The 26874-nt window shown below is 51.5% G+C and overlaps 1 protein-coding gene across 1 annotated transcript; it reads left to right on the top strand.

The window, feature by feature from the left end:
• The first annotated feature begins 1993 nt into the window (after nucleotides 1–1993).
• On the top strand, nucleotides 1994–25465 carry LOC119374302 (uncharacterized). Its single transcript, XM_037644376.1, has 3 exons — nucleotides 1994–3559; nucleotides 3855–6302; nucleotides 25319–25465. The coding sequence occupies exons 1-3, from the start codon at nucleotides 1994–1996 to the stop codon at nucleotides 25463–25465; spliced, it is 4161 nt and encodes a 1386-aa protein (XP_037500304.1).
• The last annotated feature ends 1409 nt before the right edge of the window (nucleotides 25466–26874 follow it).

The following is a 26874-nucleotide window of genomic DNA, read 5'->3' as shown; positions in this document are numbered from 1 at the left end:
TACTATTGCTGCTATACAACGACTCCTGGCAAACTGGTGTGGTTCCACAGGAATGGAAATCTAGCCGCCCGATTCCACTCCTCAAAGCTGGCAAGTCGCCTTTGGACATTTCCTCCTACCGCCCGATTGCGCTAGCTAGTTGTGTGGGAAAGGTAATGGAAATGATGATCCTAACGCGTCTAGAATGGTACTTAGAATACTACGATATCTACCCAGATGCTATGGCCGGGTTCAGACGCGGTCGCTCGTCAATAGACAATGTGGTTGACTTGGTGACATACGTCCAACACCAGAAGGCCTGCAAACGATTATCTGCTGCTCTGTTTCTAGACGTTAAAGGGGCTTACGACAATGTCACCCACGAAGCCATCCTAAGCGCGTTAGAAGCAGTAGGACTTGGTGGCAAGATCTATATGTGGGTGCTCAGCTACTTGCAGAAGAGATCATTTCACGTGCAGACAGAGAATAGCCCGACACTCGATTATTACGGAAGCCGAGGAGTCCCTCAAGGAGGAGTGCTAAGCCCGACCTTGTTCAACCTGACGCTCATTAAACTAGTGGACAAGCATCCAAGCAGCGTATGACTTTCCACTTATGCTGACGACATCTGTATATAGACGTCAGCTGTGACGCGGTTTCAACTTCGCGCTCGACTTCAGATGGCAGCTACAGTGACATCTCGCTACATGCGTAATCAAGGACTCGAAATCGCAAGTGAAAAGTGTGCAGTCGTGGCATTCACCAGAAAGCCATTGTCCGCTTACGGCATATCAATTAACGGCCAATGTGTGTCCTCCAGCAGGAGTCACAGATTCTTGGGAGTCATAATCGACAGAGACCTGTCTTGGACCCCTCACGTAAACTGTCAAAAAGCGGCTGAACGCTATCTGTCACTTGTTCAGGTTCCTTGCAGGAAAAACTTGGGGAGTATCCATACATTCTATGTTACAGCTGTACCGGGTATTATTTATTGGGTTCCTGCGATACAGTCTACCTGCAATATCCAATACCTGCAAAACTAACCTTCGTACGATACAAGGCATTCAAGCTCAGGCTCTTAAGATATGCCTTGGTTTACCACGCTGCACTTCAACAGCTGAAACTATTGCCATTGCTCAGGACTACTCGATCACGATGCACATCACCGTTGAGACCATGCGCACCTACCTCAGGCAATATGCCAGGAATCATTCCCACCACCTGGCAAGCCTCGCTGCTGAAAGGCCCCGTACGACATTTAGTGCAACTGTCGACGCCCATCGCGCATCGTTCACATCAGGGTATGCGCCTGCGGAGAAGCCGGTGTTTCCTCCGTGGTGCATGTACCTTCCACAAGTACGCCTAACAATTCCAGGACTGCAGAAGAAATCAGCTTTATCTACCCCAGCACTAAAACAATTGAGCCTATTTTTCTTGCACGAAACCTACAGTAACCACGTACACATCTACAACCATGAGTCGACCACGGTGTCCAGTTCCGGCGGTGCGGTGGTGATACCAGCTCGAGAAATAACCCTACGACTCAAAATATCCCATGTAACTACATCTACGGCGCCAGAACTTACGGCTCTATGTTGTGCCCTAGAGTACATCGATTCGGAGAAACCGAGCAAATGGGCTGTTTTCTCGGACTCGAAACCGGCGTTACAGTGCCTGCGGTCACCTCTCCGACGCGGATGCCACGAACAGCTTACGTACGAAACTCTCAAGATTCATCGAGGGAAAAACGCTGGGGGCGCCGACCAGTGCGGACGCGAGAAGATCGGCTCCCGTTTCTGTAAATGTTTTCGTTAGGATTTTTGTGGTTCCTGTGCTCAAGCTGCGTTTCATTCAACGCAGCTTCTTCTGAGGATCACGTCGATACCGGACTTTTTCGGTGAGTGGTCCTTTTGCCGAATTATTGGAACTTTTCGTGTGGAACGCGCCGCGGCTTGGCTAACCCTACCGGGCTCAGCCTAGCGTCGACGGCGAGGCGCGAGAGAAGAGGAGCAACATGCCCGAAGTAGAGATGGTGGAAGGAGAGGAAATCTCTCACGAAGAAGCCAATCGCCCGGGTTGGACGACAGCACTGGGCAGGAACAAGAAAGCTCGTGTAGAAACGCCAGTTTCGGCGGGCAACGCATCACATGTGGGCTCGAAGGGAGGCCGCCGCACGGCAACCCCGCAAGGTGCAATGAAGCGCCTCGCAGCTGCATCGAGGCTCCCCCGGCTGCCGAGGGACCACATACGAATTATCGTCAGGCCGAGGGACGGACTTGACGTCAGAAAAGTAAGCCAAATTAGGCTCGCCCAGGCTATTGCCATGGCGGCTGCTCTTGCCCCGGCAGAGACCGAGGGGGACATCGTTTGCCCAAACATCGCACAGAACATTCTCGTAGTTTCTACTCCGGAGAAGAAGAACGCAAACGCCTACGCCGCGATCCAACAGATTCGGATAAGCGAAGGAATGTACCATGTGGCGGCATATATCGCGGCCCCCGATAACACCTGCAAAGGAGTCATACGAGGAGTGGACACTGACATTAGCGAGGCCCAGCTCCAAACAATGATCGTCAACCAGCGAAATCCGAAGGCCCTAGAAGCCAAAAGGATCAAGAACACCACCACGGTGGTAGTGCTTTTCGACGGCATGAAGGTACCAAACTACGTCATGTGCGGCGTCAGCTTGCTGCGCTGCACGCTCTACAAGCGCCAAACCGACGTGTGCTACGCGTGTGGAGGCCTTGGACACAGGGCCGATGTTTGCCCCAACCCCAACAAGAGGGTGTGCAGGGGCTGTGGGCTCGTCTCCCCACCCGACGATCACCAGTGCTCGCCGAAATGTGCCCTTTGCGGAGGACCACATCCCACGGCGGACAGAATGTGCAAAGAACGCTTTCAAGTGCCTTACGTCGTGCGACGGAGAAGACGACGGCGCCGACAGCGCGCCAAAAAGTCTCAGCAACAGCTGGCCGAAGAGGACCGGTCAAGGGATTCCAGCGTGGCAAGTGCTCCCAGGCAGGGGCGTTCCGTCACGCCAGCTGGCCGCCGGCGCGGCCGCTCCAGGGGCCGCGCTCGCACCAAAGGGCGCTCTTGCTCCCGGGCGCGATTCCAGGAGGTACCTACCTGGGCGGATCGAGCCAAGCCGAAGCCAGCGGCGCCGCCACCAGAGGTAACGCAGGTACCATTGCCAGAGCACAGGGAAGACCCCAGGGTAGCTAAGTTGATCCAAGAGAATGCGTGCCTTAAGGCAGAGATTCAACAGCTGAGGGCTGACCTTGAGTCGTTCCGCAAACATTGCTCCTCGCAGGGTGAGAGACAGCAGATGCCCCCACCAGGGGACGCGCAGGCGCGCTCGGGTAAACGTAGGGCCTCACCCCCCCAAGGGGAGTGGGACGCTATGGAGACCGAATCCAACAGCAAGGCTCTGGAAAGCATGCAGCAGTCGATTAAACAACTGGCTGATAGCATGACTACCCTACTCAAAAGGGTGTCGTCTCTTGAAAGTACACAGGCAGCGCTAGCTACGGGTAGCTCGCCTCCGAAGGGCCCGAACAGGGCACAGTCGCCTGCAGGCGCGGTAACAGTCAACCCGACAGGAGATTGGCTAACTCAGAGCAGTAATCATGGCGGGCAACACTAATGAATTGGTCGTGTGGCAGTGGAACTGTGCCAGTTTCAAAAGGCGCAGGGCCCCACTGCTGCACTTTGTTGCTTCTCAGGCGGTCAAACCGCACGTGATTATGTTACAGGAAACTCTCGGTGATGCGCTAACTTTCCCGGGCTATCGAGTCGTCTCGGTGCGCGAGCAAGGGAAGCGGGGTTTGGCAACCTTGGTCGCAAAAAAATGCTCCTTTCATGAACACAAACTACAGCTTGGCAACAGCAAGGCTGAGGTCATTATCCTCGAAATAATCCCCAACAACTGGCTCAAGAACAGCGTATTCCTCCTGAATGTTTACAGCTCGCCGTCGGACAAGCGGCAGGCGTTTGCTTCGATCATGGCAAAAGCGGTGGCTCTGGCCAGGGGGGCCCCCATCGTGGTAGCGGGAGACTTTAATGCTCCGCACGACGCTTGGGGCTACCCTAGGCAATCCCCCAAGGGCAACAACCTCCTAAAGGCTGTATCGAACTGTTCTATGGAATTGATTACGGATCCGCAATACCCGACGAGAACTGGCACATCGGTTGTCCGAGACACAACTCCGGACTTGGCGTTCGTCAAGAACGTCGCCGGAGCAGGGTGGCAAAATTTGCAAGAGAATCTAGGTAGCGACCACTTCATAGTGGCTATTACCCTAGCAGTCAATGCAGCTCCCCCCAGGGAATTTAAAGTAACGGACTGGGATGCCTTTCGTAAATTGCGGAAGGAGGACCAAGATGAATATGACAGCTTAGACAGCCTCTTTGCAAAGCTCAAGGAGGATGCTAATGCTGCGACCAAGGTTGTCAAAACGGACCTGAGGGTTGATCGGATGGATGCACGTCTCGCGCATCTCTTAGAGGCAAAGAATTCCATCCTGTCCCGATGGAGGACGCAAAGGCTCAATCGCAGACTTCGAAAGAAAATTGCGGAACTCAATCGCGAGATCGAGGCGTACTCTATTGAACTCTCCAAACAGCAGTGGAATGAAGTATGTTCTTCGGTTGACGGACAGATGAGAGTGGGGGCCAAATGGAACCTCCTCAAACACTTACTTGATGAGTCACAGTCGAAGGGAAATCAGAGATTGGCTATTGACAGAATCGTTCACAACCAAAAAGCAAAGGGAATGTCCGAAAAGGCCCTTCTGAAGAGGTTAGCGGACAGCTATCTTCCGCTGGGCCCTTCCGGCAGTGCGGATTATCCGCATTACAGGGGTGGAACGGTGGAGGAGCTGGACGCTCCTTTCACTGAAGCAGAAATTTGGGCGGTCCTCCACGAGCTCAACGGACGCTCTGCACCGGGCCCGGATGGAATCTCAAATAAGCTCTTACGTAACTTGGATGGCAAATCCGTCGAGAAGCTTACCGAGGAAGTCAACAAAATCTGGGAGACGGGGCACGTACCCGAATCCTGGAAGACAGCTTCGGTAGCGCTCATCCCAAAGCCAGGCAAGCCTCTAGCGCTGGAGAACATGCGACCCATCTCGCTTACGTCCTGCGTGGGCAAGGTGGCCGAACATGCAATCCACCATCGGGTATCCGAGTACATAGAAAGCAAAGAGCTATTTCCACAGAATATGGTAGGATTCAGACCTGCACTATCCACACAGGACGTCATGCTCCTTATAAAGAGACAAATCATTGACAACAACACTAGGGATACTAGAGGCATACTAGCTCTAGACCTGGCCAAAGCTTTTGATAATATATCGCACAAGTTTGTGCTTGAGGCAATTTCGGATATGGGTCTAGGACAACGGTTCCATGCATACGTTAGCTCCTTTCTCAGGGATCGCAGGGCTACCATTAGAATCGGTCAAATCCAATCCGCAGAATTTACCTTGGGAGCGAGAGGTACCCCACAGGGGGCAGTTATCTCTCCTCTACTCTTCAATATTGCCATGAAGGGCCTCTCGGAGCGACTCGCTACGGTGCGCGGAGTTAACCATGCTCTGTACGCGGACGATATCACCGTGTGGTGCATGGGAGGGTCCGACGCCGGGGTAGAGCAGGCCCTTCAAGAGGCACTAGACATCACAGAGAACTTTCTAGTCGGTTCGGGCCTGAGCCTGTCATCGGCCAAGTCTGAGTTATTACTATACAGACCCACCCGACAAGGGCTGAGGAACCTCACTCCTTTAGAACAGATTCCCATAGCTTTACACACACGGGCTGGGCAGAAAATACCCAGGGTGGACTCCATCAGGGTCCTCGGACTCCTGCTAGAGTCCAAGGGGGGCAACTCACGGACTATAGCCCGCATCACCTCCAAGACGGAGAACATGCTTAGGCTCATACTCAGGGTTTCGAACCGCAGGGGTGGGCTGAGCGAGAGCAATCTCCTTCGGCTCTATCATGCATTTCTCATGAGCCACATTAATTATGTCGCTTCGGCGTTGCACTGGTCCAAAAGGGAAGAGGCAAAAATTGATACACTAATGCGCAAAAGCATAAAGCGAGTTCTAGGCTTGCCTATCCACACCAGTACCGAGAAGCTCCTACAATTGGGCATACATAACTCCCTCTCGGAGGTGATCGAGGCCCAGCAGATGGCTCAGGTCGTGCGACTATCGTCCTCGCGGGCTGGTAGGCGCATCCTGGAGTCCATAGGCTGCGCTCCGACGGAGACTACCCAGCGTAATGTGACACTACCACCTTTGATCAGAGGCACGTTTCTGGTAGCTCCACTTCCAAGAAATGTGCACCCACAATACAATGTAGGGCGCCGCATAGCTCGGGCTCGTTCTTTATTAAAATCGGTTGCAGACAGTCCGGATCTCGCGACCTTTGTCGATGCAGCCCAGTACGGGCGTTCGGATCGCTTCGCAGTGGTCTCGGTCGATCATAGTGGCACACTCCTATGCTCTGCCTCGGTTAGAAAGGTTTCGGCAACGGTGGCTGAGCAAATCGCCATCGCCATAGCAATGAAGGACCCATCACGTCCAAATGTCTTTACAGACTCGCGTTCCGCAGCTAGGGCTTTCGCCTCTGGCTCGATCTCGCGTGAGGCAGCGGCCATCCTCGGCTGTGAGGGAGCTGTCGGGTTTCACACCATAACATGGTTCCCGGCCCACATGGGGGCGAACGTACATCCCAATGTCCCCAACGCCAATGAGTTTGCCCATGACCGTGCGCGAGGTATCGCTCACCGCGGCGGTCCCGGTGAATTCGCAGGCGGGGACGCCGGAAGATACAGAGACTCGCTACTCACTTTCCACGAGATCATGACTCATTATCATCTATCTCGGAGGGCTTTTCCACTTCCTCATCGTAAACTTACTCGACCGCAATCATCGGTCTTCAGGATGCTCCAAACGGGGTCTTTCCCTTCGAGGGGCAGGTTCAGTCACTTCTCGCCCAACATCGAACCGCATTGTCCGGACTGCGGAGAGGCGTATTGCTCATTACCTCATATGCTCTGGCAATGTCCTGCGTTACGTGACGCAGAGTTCAACAAAGAAGAGGACTGGGAGGAAGCCCTTAACAGCGGCGACCTTTTGGTTCAACTTCGGGCTGTCCAGAGGGCCTGCGAAAGGGCGGAGGGCCACGGTCTTCCGGTCCCTACGTGGGAGCGGCCCGCGACTGCTACGGATTCCCCCTAAAAGGGGGCGTTACAACGCAGTTCCTCAGGACCTGAATAAAGTTCTCTGTCTGTCTGTCTGTCAAGATTCATCACCGCGTGAAAGAACAAGGCCACGAGGTTGACTTTCAGTGGCTACCTGGTCATTGCGGGATCAGTGGCAATGTTTCCGTAGACAACGCTGCTCGCACATCCCATCAAGAAGAGACCACCGTTCCGATTCCTCTTTCCAGGACAGACGCTGCGAGGCAGCTTCGTCACCTGGCACGTAGTCTCTGTTTGGCGGAGTGGAACGTGCCAAGTATCAGACGTACGAGACTCCACCAAATAAACCCTACGCTGGAACTCCGACCTCCATCCGGACTTTGTCGACGTGAAGCTTCACTTCTTTGTCGGCTTTGATTGGGAGTTGCATTCACGAAGGCATACACAACATTAATTGGAGTCACCGACAGTGCGGCATGCGAGGTCTGCAGTATTGAGGAAGACATCGATCATCTGCTATGCCGCTGCCCTCGATTTGCCTCTGAAAGACGAACTCTTTCTGATGCGATGCGACGGTTGGACGATCGGCTGCTCTCCGTGCAGATGCTTCTGGAGCACCGTGCCCATCTCTCGTCGGCCCACAAGGCAGTTAAAGGACTTTTGTGCTTTTTAAGAACTACGGGCCTGTGTGAACGCTTGTGAGCGCTTGTGACTATTTTTACAGTGCCGCCGCCACATAACGTGTCAGTGCATTCATTGATTATTTCCTTTTTTTTTCTCGCTCCCCCATCTCTCTCTCTCTGTCTCTCCCATCTTTCCACTCCCCTTCCCTTTCCCCCGGCGTAGGGTAGCCAACCGGACTGCTGTCTGGTTAACCTCCCTGCCTTCTCCCTTTTGTGTTCCTTCCTTCCTTCCTTCCATTTAAGACATTTCGAAAATTTGCTCCTGAATGCAATCTTCCCCGCGCAACAAAGGACGCCGGGCGTGGTCTCTTTTTCAACGGTTGGCGAGCCGACGGCAGTCCGCCACTGCGACGAATAACATCGGGGAGAGCTCTTGGAAAGTAGCTCCTACGAGACGAAAGTACAAGGTTCTTGAGATCATTGGAATAAAAAGTAACGAGTAACGTCACACCTCGCGTTACCGAAAAATGGTAACGTAAGTACGTTACCCGTTACAGTTCCGAAATACTAACGAGTACCTTACTAAGTTACTGAAAAAAAGTAACGCGTTACCGGTAACGCCGTAACTTGTAACGCGTTACCGCCAACACTGGTTTCAAGTAAGTTGGTTTTGGGACGTTAAACCCCAGATATTATTATTATTATGGTTTCAAGTAAGTAAACTTCTGCAAGCGCATAAATATTTCACGCTGTTCTTGGGACGTTTGCCTAAATCTACCTTTGCATACGCATTAAGTGCGAATGACTTTGGACGACAGCAGACTATTCTGGAAACGCGCGTTCTTTAATTTAATGTTTAACAAAGAGCTATGTGGGGGTGTGTTTTTATTAAGGCGAACGCCTTAGATGCCTGTTCGGACGCGAAAATTGACCATACATCGACTAAGAATAATGCCCTTGTCACACCGGTAGTCTAACCACAGTTAAGTACGACGGCCGTTCAGTCTAACGGCTGTTGTACCTTGTCACACGACAACCCTAACCACAGTTAGTCCGCTAACGACCATTTTCGTAAACGGAGGTAGGCAACCCCTGTTAGCGCCGTTAACTGACAACATGACGGCCCCCATGTCGGACCAGTGCAGCTCGGCTCCCAGCAAAATATTGAGCCAAAAGCATGTCACCTGGACCGTTGCGATGACGGAGGCGTTGGCACGCATTCGGGAAGATAAATTACCGGCTTTGAGGTCCAATACAAGAAACCTGCAGATTTATAAATCCATGGTGGGAGACCTTGAACTAAGGTCTGCCGGCGGGCTTTCTATTTCAATTAGGCCTCCACCTTCACCACGCGGTAGCTACCGAGACGCGTAGCTACGCGTTGGAAACGAATCGGTTTTGCGCAGAATGGCGCAGTCCTTAAACTTGTGCAATCATTCGTTACTAAAGGCACTGTACATTTTCAACGTCATCCCCCGACTAAAGCTAAAAATGTGTTCGCTACACGCGTACAAGTTTGTCCGTGCTGCAAAAATCTCGTGTGCATTGCACGAGATTAGAGAGTTTGAGAATTGGGGACCCAAGACGCTGGGCCCCCAAGCTGCGTTGGGCAGCCTGCTCTTGCGTTCGGATGATCAGCAGAGTTTGAGAATTGGGCCAACGCAGGCTGCGTTGGGTCAAGCGCACGGAGCGCCACGCGTGGCGAAATTTAAAATCATGCGAGACGCGGGTCATACTGCGCCGTGGCGCGCGCTGCGTCTGTGTCATCTCGCTGGTGACCCAAGAAGCCTTGGGGACCCACGCTAGTTTTCGATTTTTGCGTCTTGAGTCAACGCGAGCGCAAGAGCCCAAGAGTGCCTTGGGTTCTGCGCATGCGCCCTGGCGGCACGCAAGCTTCTTGGGTCCCCAAGCTCCTTGGGTAGAGTGTACTAGATATGCTAGTACACTTTACCTTGGGGCCCCAATTCTGAAACTCTCTATTGACACACCGCTGCGTTCGTTCATTGAACAGGGCTTCACGCTGTTTGATACACGCGCATCAAAACAGGCTGCTGACGCGTCCATAATCGAGCGTGGAACTCTGTACAAGGCGGTGTTATAGCGGTGCTGCACGAACGCAGCCATGTATCAACTAAAGAACGCTTAGAAGCGCTACAGTAGAGGCGCACAAGCGCGCGTCTATATAATATGCGGCGTGTTTCGCGTGCTTTTTTTTTCTCAAAAAAAAAAAAAAAACAACCACACAGGTGTGACAGCGCCTCTGTCTGGTTTACGGTAACTGTGGTTACGTCCGCTAACTGCAGTTGGGTATAACAGCGGTTAAGCTTACCCGTGTGACAAAGGTAGAAGAAGAAGAGAAGATAACTTTCGCCTCGAAGCGCGGGTTTGGTGGCATCCTCAAATGCGGGACGACGTGTGGCACGCCTATATTTAAGCAATTACCTTGAGTCTACGGAGCGCAAGGCCAACAGAAGGCATGCCTCGCAGCCCCTAGCAAAAAAAAAAAAAGAAAAGAAAAGAAAAGAAGAGCAGCATGGCTTGGGGTGCGAGCCAGTGAACTAGAACACTATTGAATCTCACCAGTTCGGACTACACAGTCATAGCTGTGCTCGCTCGTCCTTGCGTCTCTCTCGCTACAAGTCGCGCCACGTGATCCGTTACAGAAAGGCGTCGCAGCTGAGCCTGCTCGGAGCGTCACGCCGGCGCTAACACGTGACTAGGCAAAGGTTTGGCAGCTGGTTCGCCGGCGCTAGGTCACTCAGTCTCGCCACGAATGGCGCACAGGCTGAGCCGTCTGTGCGTGTGTTTCAGCGAAAGCGACAGGCTGAATCCAGTTATCCACTGGTGCTATCCTGAACACTGTCAAATTCCGCCATCTTGTCAAATTTCGTAATGGCATCATTTTAAGCCAATTGGAGAGGCCGTAGAAGCTCTCCGGGCCAATCAGAGTTGAACAATGGCGGGATTTGACAACATGCGGAACTCGGCAATGTCCAGAATAGCACCCCAGCATATATGGCTAGACGGCAGGCTCCGAAATCTGAAGTAAAGGCAAAGTTGCCCGCTGAAACACCGGATCGAAGGGAGGCGAGATTAGCACATTATAGAAAGGCCGAAGTGACCGCCATTGCTAACCATTTCTCTGACCATAAGACCATCTTCGTCAGCATTCAAAATAAACAAAGAGACACACGAATGGATCTGCAATAAAACCTAACTGTAAAGAAACTGTGCATAGTTTCAGGAAAACCACGACAAACAAATCTTTCGCTCGTGATAACTAGGTTTACAAGAGTTAAAGCAGAGCTAACTTTTCAACGTTGCACATCGTTAATAATGTCAGTCTCCTTAATTGCGGGATTGAAACCAACCAGCACCATTTCAGATTAGCGCGCGTGTCGTAGCACAAATGGGTTCGAGCGAAGGCGCGTGTCGCATTTTGTTGAAGTGCTATTGTGCTTGGCGTAGTTGTCGATCTTGCAGAACGGTCTGCAGGGGCGAGTGCGTCGAGAAATAGGAGGCGTAACGAGATACATTCAACGCATCAATGCTCCTGGTGAACACGCGGTCAATCGCACCACTAGTTCTTAATGAGGCTGGTGAACAGTGAGAAGGGTGGCAGCTAACAAGACGTACACCGTGACATCTTCCACGTACGGCGGTAACCAACGGTTCGCCGGTTTTCGAAAGTCGACGCGAAAATCTCCGGGGACAACCAACGGTGTCGTCTTGTCCTGGCCATTGTAGCCAGGAATCACAGCCCCTCATTCGCATTTAATGAAACGCAGAGCCAACAAGTTTAATTTGGTTTCGCGTTACTGCCGGACTAACGTAAACAGCGGCCAGCACGATGTCTACGACTCGCGCCACGCACGCGTCGCCCACACTGTCAGTGAGAATAAGCTGTGCCTCCGGGCCCGTATTCAGAAAAATGTCTTACGCTAAAAATTTTCTGAGAACATTTAGGCCACTCACGATGCGGGACTTATCATCAGTAAAGCCGGCTGACCAATGAGAAAGCGCTCTTACGAAAGAGAACTTCGGTGAATTCAGCTTCTGGCCACCGGGCCGACGAGGGGTGTGGGGACCACCGAGAGGGTGGCCTGTTCAACGTATTTTTTTCTTTTCTTTTCGGCCTTGCTGTAGTGATAAATACGGTTACCGTAGACAATCGAAGAAGAAGACGGTTGTTGTGGTTGGTGCTCGTGCTGGCTCCGTTTTTGGGAACTGACTGCTGTCCCGTCGCTGTCGCGCCTCTAAGACGCTCACCGTACCTAGACTATTAAACGCATACTATCAATTGGTGGAGGTGCGGGGTAGCAGCTTGCTGGGCCATGTCGTCAGGAATTGAGGAGGCGGGGGGTAGAGTTCGAGAACGAAGTTCCAGGGTGAAGAACCCTGGCGAAATGGGCAGTTTGGCGTCGGAGAGATCGGGATGCAGGAGTGGTCGATGCTCCAGAAAGATAGCCGAAAAGAGAAGCGATCCATGGGTCACGGCGTTGTTCAAGTAGCAATGGAGTCAATGTCGAGAGATGTGACTGAGTGTGTGCAGTTCGTTGCGCAGGCCGAGTCCTGGAGGTAGAGGCGAACGGGACAAGGCGTCCGCGTCAGAGTGCTTGCGTCCGCTGCGATAGATGACGCGAATATCGTACTCCTGAATTCGGAGTGCCCAACGGGCTAGTCGGCCAGACGGATCTTTCAACGTGGCGAGCCAAAAAAGGGCATGGTGATCCGTTACTACGTCGAACGGGCGACCGTACAAATACGGGCGGAACTTGGTAAGCGACCATACTAGAGCTAAGCACTCCTTTTCAGTGACGCTGTAATTGGTCTCTGCTTTTGTCAGCGTGCGACTCGCATAGGCGACGACGTATTCGGAGTAGCCGGGCTTACGTTGGGCGAGGACAGCGCCAAGACCGACCCCACTAGCGTCTGTATGCACTTCAGTTGCAGCTGTTGGGTCGAAATGGCGAAGGATGGGAGGATAAGTGAGCAGACGACGGAGCGTAGCAAACGCGACGTCGACCTCAGGAGACCAGGAGGAGAGATCTGTGTCACCGCGTAGGAGCTGGGTCAACGGCGACATGATGGACGCGAAATTTCGGACGAAGCGCCGGAAGTAGGAGCATAGTACGACAAAACTTCGAAGCTCTTTGGTGGTAACAGGCTTCGGGAACTCGGCGACGGCACGAAGTTTCGCAGGGTCGGGTAGAACACCGTGCTTAGATACTATGTGGCCTAAGATGGTCAGCTCCCGCGCGGTGAAGCGGCACTTCTTAAGGTTTAGTTGCAGTCCAGCGTTGGTTAAACACGTCAAAACCTGTCTGAGCCGATGTAGATGGGTAGGAAAATCGGGAGAGAAAACGACAATATTGTTGAGGTAGCATAACACATAGACCACTTGAGGCCACGCAATGTGTCGTCCATCAGTCGTTCAAACGTGGGAGGTGCGTTGCAAAGGCCAAAGGGCATCACGTTAAATTCGTACAACCTATCAGGTGTAATAAATGCAGTTTTCTCGCGACCAGCTTCAGCCATCGGAACCTGCCAGTAGCCAGAACGTAAGTCTAAGGACGAGAAGAATTCTGCTCCTTGAAGGCTGTCAAGGGCGTCGTCGATGCGCGGCAAAGGATAGACGTCCTTTCGCGTCACCTTATTTAAGCGATCGACGCAAAAGCGAATAGACCCGTCCTTCTTGCGAACTAGCACGACAGGAGATGCCCAAGGACTGTGGGATGGTTGAATAACGCCACGGCGTAGCATATCTTCGACCTGGTCGTTGATGACGCGACGCTCTGCAGCGGAGACGCGGTACGGTCTTTGACGCAACGGCTGGTGCGAACCGGTGTCAATGTAGTGGTGGACTTACGACGTGCGGCCCAACTGCGGCTGAGAAACATCGAACGAAGTCGTGAAGTGTTGGAGAAGTCGAAGAAGCGCGGCGCGTTCTTCGGCAGTCAGGGTATCGGCGATTGAACTCGTGAATATTTCACTCGACGAGCCCTCCTGTGTTGAAAGGGCAAGAAGATCGCTCGAGTCAGTATGACACGATTCGTCTGGCATGTTCAGAAAGAACGAAGAGTCAAGCTCTTCCACGCAACCGAGACATTCGCCGACAAGCAACGTAACCGGTGCGGAGAGGGGATTGTAGACAAAAATATTGCTGTGGCCGGCAGCGTTGTCAAGAGCATCAAAAGGCAGTGGGACGGCTCCTGTGTGAAGGGGACTATCATACTATCATTGCTTTCATTTTGCCGTACTAGCACAACGTGCCGCATAGCAAAAGCCCATAATGCGGCCAAGGACAACGGGTAGGAGAAAGAACGTCGCCGTATGCAGTCGCCGACACCGTAAGAACAAAGGGGGAGCCGCCTATACAGCAGAAACGCGGATACGGCTTCGCTGATAATCCGTCCCCATATTAATTTTGTGGCCCCTCGAATTTGTTTAAGGCTGTCAGGGCAGTCGACAAGTAGCAAGCGCGAGTTCCGATTGAAGAGGGCGCTCGAGTCTACATGGGCGCTTCAGACGCGCTCCTTCGTAGCCAGAACTACCGCTGTTCGCGTTGGCCTTTCTTTTTGTAAAAGAGCCAAATCCAGAAACCGAAACTGGGCTAAATTTCACGGGAGCGTAAAGCGCGCCTAAATACCTTTCCATTTTAAAACAATTGTAATAAAAATGGGGCAATTCCTCATCGTAACGCGAACTCAAAAAGGCACTTTAGAATAAAAAAAAAGAGAGGCAAATCCTGCATCTGTTTGAATCAAACTAAGCCAGATCCATTAAAATAGCGCTGCATCAACAATCGCGACCAGAACAACCACCATGGCCGCATAAATCTATTTAATTTGTGTCCTACTTGCTTCCTACCGTGTTTTACCTTCCACAATTAGTGTTTTTTTTTTTTGGGGGGGGGGGGGAGGGGCGACCTGGCACTTACTGATGGACATGGTGTTGTAAGGCAAAACTAGAATAGAAGGAGTAAGAGGCCGACTTTCCTACTTCGTGCTGCATCTTAGTGTCCCTTTTCGAGTTTTGCACTACGGTATTATGTCCTTCTTTCGCTCTAATAAGGTATATATGAAATATAAGACACCTTAAATGAAGATTTTGGGTACCGATCTATTCCTTGAAGAGGAACAAGTGATCCAAAACGGTGCGGCCTAAAACGAGCTAAGACGAAAAAGAAGAGCTGAATCATTTAAATGCGAAGCATTTCGTAGTGAACTCAAGGCATTTTGAGCGTTTCTATCAACGTGTCTATCTATTTCTCTAGCCGCCTAAGTCTTGGCATGGGAGGGTAAGAGGGCTTGGCGACTACGACTGTCTGGCCACGACATGAATAACGGGTAAATCCTGTCGCGTACGTCGTCAAACCCTTTCCTCCAGACACGTGTGGCATATACCCATTTACCACGGGCCACGGTAAGCGGGTGTGCGCCACAGGTGATTGACAGTTTTATATCTTCCAAGGAACGGCGAGAACAGACATTGGTAATTTAAATTCGAGAGCGTAAAGAAAGACCAACATCGCCAGCATTGACCCGACGAGTGCAAAGAATAAAAATCAAGGTAGCTTCGCACTAAAGGTGCCGAGCATGAAAGAAGCGCGCAGCCTTCTTTCTTTCTCTTCAGTGTTCTCTTTCATTCGTCCTTCCCTCTTTTTCTGTTTTTTTTTCTGTCTTTTTCTCTCTCTCTTTTTTCCAATTTAATTCTTCCTCTCTTTTAATCTATTCCTTTCTCTTTCTATTTGTGTTCCTATTTTTTTCCCTTTCTTTCTCCCTTTCTATTTCTCGTTTGCTTCCTGTATTTTTACATCTTTATATGTGTTTTTGCCTGCGTTACGCCAAGCGACGACAGCATACGACAGCCAGGGCCCCTAGAGTGACTTATCATCATCAAGGCGCTCGAAGAACAAGCGGAAGGAGATTTCTCCTTGGAGTGAGTGCGCGCTCAATATGCTACATATGGCCATACTATTCGTGGTTTTGCCTGCGTTACGCCAAGCTACGACAGCATACGATGACAGCATGCGACAGGCCGGGCCCCTAAATCCCAGCAGGAGTCGAACCGAAGCATTCTTCGTGGCAGTCAGGTACTATACCACAGAGCCACGCCACGTCTTGAAAATGCTTTGGAAAAAGACCGTATGCCGGCGTAATGTCGGTGCGACGTCAATTGTGGTTGCGTTGCTGGCTATCTAATTTTAAACGAAGCATAAACATTACATATGTACTCCTATGATACATGCGTCAAGCAGGGTTAGCGTCAATTGTGGTTCCAGTGTTGGCTCCGATTTTATAGAAGTCTAATAAACATTACATTTGTATTACTATGATTCAGCAAGCTATATTCAAGTGTTGCTGGACCCCGGAGGAATACGCTAACGAAAGTTACGTATGATATTCACATCATCGCACCGTAAAGTGCCCTTGGTGTCGATAATACTGACGTCTGTGCTCTAAAGTGAGTGCTGACGTCACGTCAGACCATCAATTACCCTTTCAACACCAGTGTAGTTGACGTGCCTGGTAAAACCATGATGTTGCACACACCTACTTTGCTTACAAAAACACGTCGATCCACCTCGTTACGCTTGGCTCAAAGCCAAAAAAATGCAGCATAGACAACTACTCGCTGATTGCATCGCATGAAACCGATTCCCACAAGGCGTGGGATCTGCCGAGTATTTCTGAAAGCAATGAATAGACGTCAACCACGATACAAGGCTGCCGACAATCCAGTATGGTGCTGTGTTTGTCTGGATGAACCACTCGCTCTACAATTCTAGTCATCGCCATTACGCCCATGTAACAAGGACGGCACCGACAGAAGCACAAGGATGGTGTTAATTTTATCGCAAAATACTTCTGTATCGTCCATTCGCCGCGATTTAAACTTTGACGAGCTAATTCAAGCCTAAATGAAATGTTTCAATCTATAAGAGCCAAATCCAAATTTTACTCCTGAATACCGAGGATAGGGGGCTACATGGATATTAGCCGCAGTATAGATTTGAGATGTCTTGGTGATCTGATCACACTGGCAAAAAATTGTTGAAGCATGCCCGACCACATTGTCAGTAGCAAAAAACTGCGTTTTTCTTAGTTTCGTATAAAGGAAAAAAAAAGACGCCACAATTAGAGGCACACGACGTACAGGGTCTACCACATCTAAGGTCAACACCGCATTAGTGTTGAAGCCGATAAAACTGGAATGTTCACTCCACTTTACGAGGTAAATGTCCGTTATACGACGTCTAATCATGATGCCGATAAGTGCAATAATAGACAGTTTTAGAATAGCGTACGCAAAGCTTTGCGGTGGCCTTTCGCGCAACTGCGCATGCGTCGTACGCTAACCGCTTGCGGGCTCCCGTTAAGTGACGGAAATAGCGGGCCGCAAACGCTAACGCTAACTTAGCGTACGCTATTCTAAAACTGCCTAATAATTTTCCTAATTATGTAATAAACGTCAGCGTCCACGACATCATGAATAATCAGAGAGCTGCGTGCAGCTGTCTGCAATACAGATACGAAGTTTATTATGCTGGTACCCCTCAGCGAACTCACATTAGAGCCAGAGCTTCAATGGCCCACACCGTCTCCACCTTATGCGGCAGCCTCCCAAAGGGCACTGCGCGCTCACGCTACACAATTTCTTTGCGTTTTTCCAAACCATCCAAACCCTCAATATGTCGGCGCACGGATGTAACACGTCGTACTTCGCGGAAGTCTTTTAACGGAATCAATAACAAAAATAAAATGATGAGTCATTGGGCGCTTTATAGTAAGCTCTAAATTTGTGTCAATTCATTCTGCCCAAGTTCGCTCCGAGCTGGTGCTACAACGGCCGCTCGATAAAAAAAAAATCACAGCATATCCACGGAGTGAATGATGATGAGTGGGCGAAGCTGCGGAGGTTCATCGGTAAACCGTGAATCTTCCGTGAATTCTGCCCAGTACATCATCACCGACGTGAGATCGGGCGCGTTTATACTAAAGGTTCGATGAGTTATGACGACTTGCAGCTCACTTTAATTTTACATGTACGCTGTGAATTTTCATTGTTTAGAAAACCATTGCTTTAGAAAACATCTGGCGTCTTTCGTTAAGCAGCTGGCGTCTTTTCATTTTGCTTTAGAAACATCTGGCGTTCTTTCGTTTTGCTTTTACAAAACATCTGGCGTCTTTCGTTGGTTTATTTCATCAATCAACGGCGTTTTGAACAAAATTTTTATTGTTTAATGACGCACAGGAGAAATCCCACCAGGCACTACCTTGGAGGTAAACAATGGCTGCTAATGGGAATGAGAGACAGAAGAAGTCGGCTTTTAGCTAACACTTACACTTCTACTTCTACTAACGTTTCCTACTGGAACATGCCAATGGCTGCTAATGGGGAATGACAGACAGAAGAATTCGGCTTTTAGTTAACGCGCACGCTGCGAATTTTTTATTGTTCAACAACGCACAGGAAAAATCTCCCACCGGCACCACCTTGGAGGTCAAAGCGTAAGAATGGTTACGCACTACGACTACTACTACGACTACGAGGGACGAACGGGTGCCGCCTTAAGGAGCTTCGCCCCTAAAAGGACACAGAAAAATGCGTAGCGTTAACTGACTTTACGTCGTAAAGATCAATGTACAGCGGAGGTGTGGGGCCAGCTTCACTGGCCTAACGTCGCGGAGGCTGATGACGTCATCAATAACGTCACACCATCTGCGCTCGGCGCAGCTGCACACCGGCGTCTCCCATGCCCCACTCCGCCCTACCACCTGCACCGCTGCTCCTCCTCTCCGCTTGAAGACCTCCAAACCGCCGCCCCCCTCCACTGGCCTCCGCTATCCGCGATGCGCAGCGCCTATAGGGGCGCCACTGAAAGCCGCCTAGCGGTGGCCATTGGAACCGCTGGCGGGTCGCGTAGCAGACGCCTCCTTTCACTGTAAGCATGACGGAAGTGTGCGCGTGCGACTTGCCGCTTGTGCGCGTCCCAAATAATTACTTTTGCGGCGATAGTGTGCGCAAAGGAGCCGCACTTTATAATAGTGGACATGTGTCCGATGTCACAGCTGTGTTGGACGACAATGTCACCATACGCGCCAAGTCTTTGCCACCGACAAGCGTCAACACGCTTCCCTATGAAGTGGAGCTCATCATAAGTACACCGCTTTCTTTATAACATCCCGATCACTAATGCCTGCATGCGTTGACGCATGAACCAACGTTTTTTTTTTCTCGACAAAGTAGCTTCGATTACGTGCCATGTGTTTATATAGTAGATTTTGAGGGAGCGCTGTCGCACCGGCGCATGGATTTCACGGGTGCAGCCACGCGAAGGGTCAGCGTTGGTAAAACTTTGAAACCAGCACGATAAACTTGTGAAAAAATATCTCGGCAGCTTGCGCTAGTGGCGCGGGACTGAGTCACTGTGGAGCTGGTGGTCACCTAATTTGTCATAGCAGCTTGGCTACGTATTTGCTGGGTGTGTTCAGATATGAACGTCGGTGCATGTCCGTCGACCCCCTGTAATGTCGCTGAAAAAATATATATTTTGTTGTCTATAAGTGAAAGCAGGCGTTCTCTTATTTATTGTTTATGTTTCTTGTTTATGTTCTTTCTTTTTTTCCTTTTTTTAGGGAGCGGGCGAGCGCGGTCGGGCTGCAGAAGCGCCGCTTGTGCCGCCTCGTAGCGTTTGCATTATCACGTTACCGACGTGCCGTGGGATCCTCTCAGTGGATCCTCTCCAGCCACCTCCTTTGTGAGCCGTACGCAGGCACTGGTGATCGCATTCCAGTGCCATCATTAGGTAGAATCAGGGGCGTAGCCAGAGGGGGGGGGGGGGTTCAACCCCCCCCCCCGGAATTTTTCAGTTTTGCTTACGTATATACACGCACACATACAAACGCACGCACGAACATACATAAAGTATGGTTGAACCCCCCCCCCCCCCGAAAAACATTTCTGGCTACGCCCCTGGGTAGAATGCAGCCGATTTCGTGCAGCACACGTGTGATTCCACGGCGCTTTTGTAAAGGAGCCGTCGCCTGCCTCACATTCACTGGCATTGCGCTTCGCGCCATTCGTTTTTCAAGAGAGCCTAGGCATCACATCTTAACAGTAATAACAACCTCATGTGCATTGTAGCGTCTACAGTGCAGGTGAGGCGACCAAGCGTAAACGTAGTAGCATTCGCTGAAGACGTAGCGACATAAATGAAATAAAAACACGGTACACGTTCTAACACTGCCGTAAACAAAGCGCGATTGCTTACTTTCTACGTCGTACAGCCGCAATCAACCGCCACCGTCACTCTCGCTCATGAAATAGCACCGGAAACCTGTAGAAGAGCGCTCCTGGCGATTTTTTCTGTGTGTTTGAGCAGCCGACAACGCAGCAGTTATTTTTCGACATCGCTGAGGCCCGACAGAGTCGTTAAATCACGATGAAAACACATCCATCCGTGCACTCGCGTAGACGCTCGCGAGAACACTGCTCGCCGGGACCCATCAGCGCTTCCCAGCCGTGGGGGCAGATGGCGTCGTCAGCGCTTTGCGCATCGCCTATACTGTGCTATATCACCCCTCTTCCTTTCCTTCCTCTTCACCCTCACACCAGTCCCCCTAACCTTCATTTCGCACCCCTTGCCATACTATATATACGATACACGTCCATGCTATGTTACCCTTTCTCCTCCTGGTTTCCATCCTCCTCACCCTCACTTCTCTTTCCTACCCCCTTGTTATGCTATACTATAGATACCTATGCTGTGATTTACCCTCTCCAGTTTCCCTCCTCTTCACCCTCACAGCACTCCTCACCTCACTTCCCTTTCCCACCTCTTGCTGTAGTATATATATATACATGGCTACGCTGTGTTTTACTCTCTCTCGCCTCCTCCTTTCCAGCCTCCTCACCATCACATATCACTCCTTCTTACCGTCACTTTGCTTTCCCACCCCTTGCTGTACTATACTTATACATGGCTATGCTATCCACTTCGCTTTGCGCCGTGTTTTGAGCGGTCGCCCGGCACGGCTGGAACTCAAACTGAAACACCTCAACTGTTAGGCAGTCGAGCGGCCGAGGTGCCAAGGAGGTACTGAGTAGGTCAGTGAAACAAGAGAGTGCAGAACAGAAGAAAACAATGGCGAATAAAGCGGTCTACCACAAACCGCAGCACCACATGTACGGCGGTTTAATGAGAAACACGTCGCGTGCGAATGCGTCAGCGCCGCTTCTCAGCGAACATATTGCCACGTGCGTGCTATGAGAAAGACGAAGACGATAGCGCAAAGGCTCATAATTGCACTAGTTCTTTTTATGTGTGCTTGTCTTTTGTGTTAACTTAGTAGTTTTAAATCTTCATATCTACAATTCTTGGCCAATCCCCCAGAGTGGGTATGAGCCATGTGTAGGGGATCATCATCATCATCATCATCATACGCGTTATACAGGAGCCAGAAAGAAGAAAGAAGAAGAACTCGCTGGCGCGCGGTATTAAAAAGAGTACAGTGTGGCCAATCCCCCTTGTGGGTATGTGCCAAGATCTAGGCGACAAGACAAGACAAGACCTGCTGTTGTTCTCTCGATCTTGGCGTTACGACCTCTCTCTTGACGTCGCGACACTGGTGGAGGTGCTGGAGCCTGCAACCTGATGCAGGAAAGCTTTATTCGGACGCGTACCCCCAGTCCGGAGACTCAGCCTCTCGTCACGACTCCAGTCCACCGATTCAGCCGGCGTCTCCTAGGCCTAAGTCCGGAGTTCTCGACTGTTCCTCCTCTTCCCAGCATGGCCGCTCCTACAACATCAGCGGATCTCCTTCCTTCCCAGGTGACTCTTGAGCATCCTCACGTGCCTGAAATCTTCCGTGGGGAAGCGTATGAGGATGTCGAGGACTGGCTCGAACAGTTCGAACGGGTCGCTGTGGTGAATCGCTGGAACGAACAACAGAAGCTTGGCCGCGCCTATTTCGCGATGGAAAATAGCGCTCGCACATGGTACGAGAACCGGGAGCCCACTTTCCAAACTTGGGCCAATTTTCGCCACAAGCTCCTCGAAACATTCCAGAGCTCGGATCGGCGGGATCACGCACAGCAACTGATTGAAGCCCGCGTGCAAAAGCCCAACGAAACCGTTGCCATGTTCGCAGAGGACATGACTCGTCTATTTCGCCGCGCTGACCCTGACATGCCCGAGTCCAAGAAGGTGCGTCATCTGATGCGGGGCGTCAAGGAACCGCTATTCGCGGGCCTCGTACGAAATCCGCCGACAACAGTCGACGAATTTATAAAGGAGGCGACTGTTATTGAGCGGGCACTGCAGCAACGATGCCGCTACTTTGACCGCCTGCCCAACCACACGCCAATCAGTGCTGCGGCTCAGAACGCTGCCGTTGGCGAAAGTTCCCTGCGACAAATGATCCGGGAAATACTGCGTGAGGAGCTTCGGGCCCTCGGCGTTCCTTCTACCGAGCCGCCAGTTGCTTCTGTCGCTGAAATCGTGCGCCAGGAGTTGCGCCAAGCCTTTACATCGCCCGCGCCATGTCCTGAGCCGCGTCCGTTCAGCTATGCTGATGTGGTCCGTCGTCCTCCACCTTCACCTGAGGCAGCGCCCTTCCAGCCACCGCCCGCTCTCGTGCCTTGGTGGCAACGGGATTCTGCGAGACGACCACCAGTTCGCAGAACCGACTTGTGGCGCACGGCTGACCGTCGACCCCTTTGCTTCCACTGCGGGGAACCAGGCCACATTTCACGCTACTGCCGTCATCGAGATGCTGGATTTGGCAACTTTTCACGTCCAGCTTCTTTTCGCTTTGAAGACCGTCGCGCCCACGATGGTGACCGCTTGTCGACCAGCCAAGTACCTTCACCGAGTCGTCGTTGGCAATCTCCGTCACCTGTGCGTCACACTTCCCCGAAGCGCCAGAGCTACGCTGACGTTACCAGAGGCCGTTCCCCGAGCCCGCGCCGGGGAAACTAACTGCTGCGACCTCCGGGGGCAAGGTTGCCAATCGTCGAGACGCCGAAAAGTCCCCCCTACCGCCGCAAGACGATATGACGACGACAACGAATACTAATGCCGACGACGTCGTACGGGCCGATCTCAATGTTCTCATAGACGGACACCACGTGACAGCACTGGTTGACACAGGCGCTGACTTCTCGATTATGCGGCAAGAGCTCGCCAACCGCCTTCGGAAGGTCAAGACGCCGTGGACAGGGCCGCACATAAGAAGTGCTGGGGGTCAGCTAATGACTCCAACGGGTAAATGCACCGCTCGGCTCGTAATCGGCGATTCCAGCTTCGTCGCCACTTTTGTCCTTCTACCAGAATGCTGTAAAGAGCTCATTTTGGGTATGGATTTTCTGCGAGAGTACGACGCTGTCATCAACATTCCGGGCCGTATGGTGACGTTTTCCGCACATCCGTATGTCGACACCACCACGACCACCACTGACGACCGACACGTGCGTTTGCGAGTATCCGACGATGTGACGCTCCCGCCGAGATCCTGCTGCCTTGTGTCCGTATCATGTGAGCAGCCGTGTCATAAGGATGTGATAGCGGAGCAAATAGCTACGCTATTGCTTACGCAAGGTGTTTCCGTCGCGAGAGGTGTTCTGGCACTAGCTGGTGGGCAGGCAGAAGTACTCCTCACCAACTTCAGCAACGAGCGGCGCCACATCCAGAAGGGTACCGCGATTGCCTACTACGACGACATCGACCAAACGAGGGATTGTTTCGCTTTGCAACCTCACGATGCGACCACGCCTGCCTCGACGCCTTTGTCTGTCGACGTCAGCTCTACTCTGTCACCCTCTGATAGGCAGCGCCTACTGGAACTGATACACCAGTTCGAAGATTGTTTTTCGTGTACATCGAAGGTCAGGCAAACACCATTGACCAAGCACCGAATAGTTGTTGAAGATAACACGAGACCGATCCGACAAAATCCCTACCGTGTGGCTCCGAAAGAACGCGAGGAGATTCAAAAGCAAGTACAGAAGATGCTCCAGGATGACGTCATACAGCCTTCAAAAAGTCCTTGGGCATCCCCCGTGGTATTGGTTAAAAAGAAAGACGGCAGCTTGCGCTTCTGTATAGATTACCGCAAGTTAAACCAAGTCACGAAGAAAGACGTCTACCCGCTGCCACGCATAGACGATTCTCTGGATAGACTGCGGCATGCACGCTATTTCTCATCAATGGACCTACGAAGCGGCTATTGGCAGATAGAGGTCGACGAGCGCGATCGTGAGAAAACTGCCTTCGTGACGCCCGACGGTCTTTATGAATTTAAAGTCCTTCCATTCGGGTTATGCTCAGCGCCAGCCACTTTTCAGCGTTTGATGGATACCGTGCTATCAGGCCTGAAATGGCAAACATGCTTGGTATATCTAGACGACGTTATTGTCTTTTCAGCTACGTTTGAAGAACATCTAAGCCGGTTATTCACAGTTCTCCAAGCTATACGTTCGGCTGGCCTCACGTTAAAACCAGAAAAATGTCATTTTGGCTTCAGTGAGCTTTCCTTCCTCGGCCACGTCGTAAGTCACGAGGGTGTTCGACCTGACCCAGCCAAAATAGACGCTGTTGCAAACTTTCCTGCACCACACGACAAAAAAGCAGTGAGGCGCTTCTTAGGACTATGTGCCTATTACCGACGATTCATCGCGGACTTTTCGTCTATTGCGGCACCTTTGACACGACTCACACGAGAGGATGTTCCCTTTCTTTGGGGAGAAAAGGAACAAATGGCATTTACCGACTTACGTCAACGCCTCCAAACGCCTCCAGTTCTTGCGCACTTTGACCAGGAAGCGCCAACAGCACTGCACACCGACGCCAGCAATGTAGGCCTGGGCGCCGTACTGGTACAGTGGCAAGACGGCACTGAAAAAGTGATAGCCTATGCCAGCAGAGCTCTCTCTCGCACCGAAGAGAACTACTCGACTACCGAGAAGGAATGTCTCGCTGTGGTGTGGGCAGTTATCAAATTTCGACCATATTTGTACGGGCGCTCATTCAAGGTCGTCAGCGATCACCATTCGCTCTGCTGGCTCACTAACCTGAAAGACCCATCTGGCCGTTTGGCGCGCTGGAGCCTTCGGCTTCAAGAATTTGATATGAGCATAACTTATAAATCCGGAAAGAGACATACTGACGCCGACTGCCTCTCGCGGTCGCCCGTTGAGCCTGCCGCTATTGATGACGAATCCATGGACGCCGCATTCTTGGGAGTCGTCAACACGGCCACTATTTCACAAGAGCAGCGCAGCGACCTAGAGCTGCTTCCGCTCATCGATTTCTTGGAAGGACGACGTAAAGACGTGCCGCGAATTTTTGCCAGAGGACTGCCGTCTTTTTGTTTACGGAACGACGTTCTCTACAAGAAGAACTTTTCTCCAACCGGCAGCGCGTACTTGCTCGTCGTGCCTTCATCACTGCGAAAAGAAATTTTAGAAGCCTGCCATGACGAGGCCACTTCCGGTCACCTAGGCTACACCCGAACGTTGTCCCGACTGCGACGAAGATACTACTGGCCCAAACTACCTGCTGCTGTGGAACATCACGTCCAGACTTGTGCTGACTGCCAAAGACGCAAAGCGCCACCCGGTAAACCAGCGGGCCTATTACATTCTGTAGAAGTTCCAGCACGGCCATTCGCCCAAATTGGAATGGATTTCCTGGGCCCATTCCCAACGTCTACTGCAGGGAACCGATGGATCATTGTCGCCACTGATTACCTCTCTCGCTACGCGGAGACTAAAGCTATGCAGAGGTGCACAGCAGCAGAAGCGGCTCACTTCTTCATCGAAAACGTCGTCCTTCGGCACGGCGCCCCAACAGTGGTCATCACAGACAGAGGAACTGCCTTCACGGCGGAACTTTTGGAGTCGGTTCTCAGGCTCAGTGGTACAGCTCACCGGAGAACAACTGCGTACCATCCCCAAACAAACGGACTAACGGAGCGTCTTAATAAGACCCTCGCAGACATGCTCTCCATGTACATCGACACGGAACATAAAACCTGGGACGAAATCTTGCCTTACGTGACCTTCGCCTATAATACAGCTCGACAGGAAACTACTGGAATGACACCGTTCAGTTTAATCCATGGTCGCGAGGTCACGACAACGTTGGACGCTATGCTGCCGCACGAGGGTGACGACATTGATACCGACGCTGAAGAATTTACTAAGCGCGCCGAGGAAGCCAGACAGCTCGCCCGCGTACGCATTGGTCATCAGCAACATAAAGATGCGAAACGGTACGACCTGCGACACAGATTCGTTACCTACACACCAGGCGACAAGGTATGGGTCTGGATCCCAATACGTCGACGCGGACTTTCTGAAAAACTGCTGAGACGATACTTCGGTCCATACAGAGTCATCCGACGCTTGAACGACGTGAACTACGAGGTCGTTCCCGACAGTGATTGCTGTTCCAGTCGCCGGAAGCATTCACCCGAAGTCGTGCATGTCGTGCGGATGAAACCGTACCTGTCCAGCTAACTCTGGTTGGGTTCCAGTGCATATGTGCGCGCTTTTCTAAGTAGAGCGCCTAGGCTGTGCATTTGGACGATGCCTCTTTCGGAGGGAGGCAAATGCCACGTGCGTGCTATGAGAAAGACGAAGACGATAGCGCAAAGGCTCATACGCGTTATACAGGAGCCAGAAAGAAGAAAGAAGAAGAACTCGCTGGCGCGCGGTGTTAAAAAGACCGACTTGCTGCTCTTCTCTCGATCTTGGCGTTACGACCTCTCTCTTGACGTCGCGACAATATATGCATTGCAGGAGCGCAAACGTGAATGTGTCGCGCAGAATTTGATCAATAGCACACGCTTACTCATCATTTAGATAACTCGGAGAACAGATTCGGCATGAGTTTTTTTACCCTCACATTCTTACCACGTTCTTAGGTAAACTTCTGCCTGCGTAGGAATATCTCATGTTATTCTTGAAGCACTTGTTAAATATAGAGATGTAATGGGTGATACCCTTTACATATTCAATCTGCGCGAATAACTATGGACGACAGCTGAATATGGC

Source organism: Rhipicephalus sanguineus, chromosome 11, assembly GCF_013339695.2.
Source record: "Rhipicephalus sanguineus isolate Rsan-2018 chromosome 11, BIME_Rsan_1.4, whole genome shotgun sequence".
Taxonomy (NCBI): domain Eukaryota; kingdom Metazoa; phylum Arthropoda; class Arachnida; order Ixodida; family Ixodidae; genus Rhipicephalus; species Rhipicephalus sanguineus.
The sequence above is the reverse complement of the archived record's forward strand: the minus strand, read 5'-3'. Positions and strand labels throughout refer to the sequence as shown.

Excerpts from the sequence above, each read along its gene's own strand:
- LOC119374302 (XM_037644376.1), top strand. The coding sequence starts at position 1,994 with ATGCCCGAAGTAGAGATGGTGGAAGGAGAGGAAATCTCTCACGAAGAA. Across the intron at positions 3,560-3,854 it reads CACAGTCGCCTGCAGGCGCG|CTTGGCAACAGCAAGGCTGA; the intron begins GTAACAGTCAAC and ends CACAAACTACAG. Across the intron at positions 6,303-25,318 it reads TGATCAGAGGCACGTTTCTG|GCTACACCCGAACGTTGTCC; the intron begins GTAGCTCCACTT and ends CCGGTCACCTAG.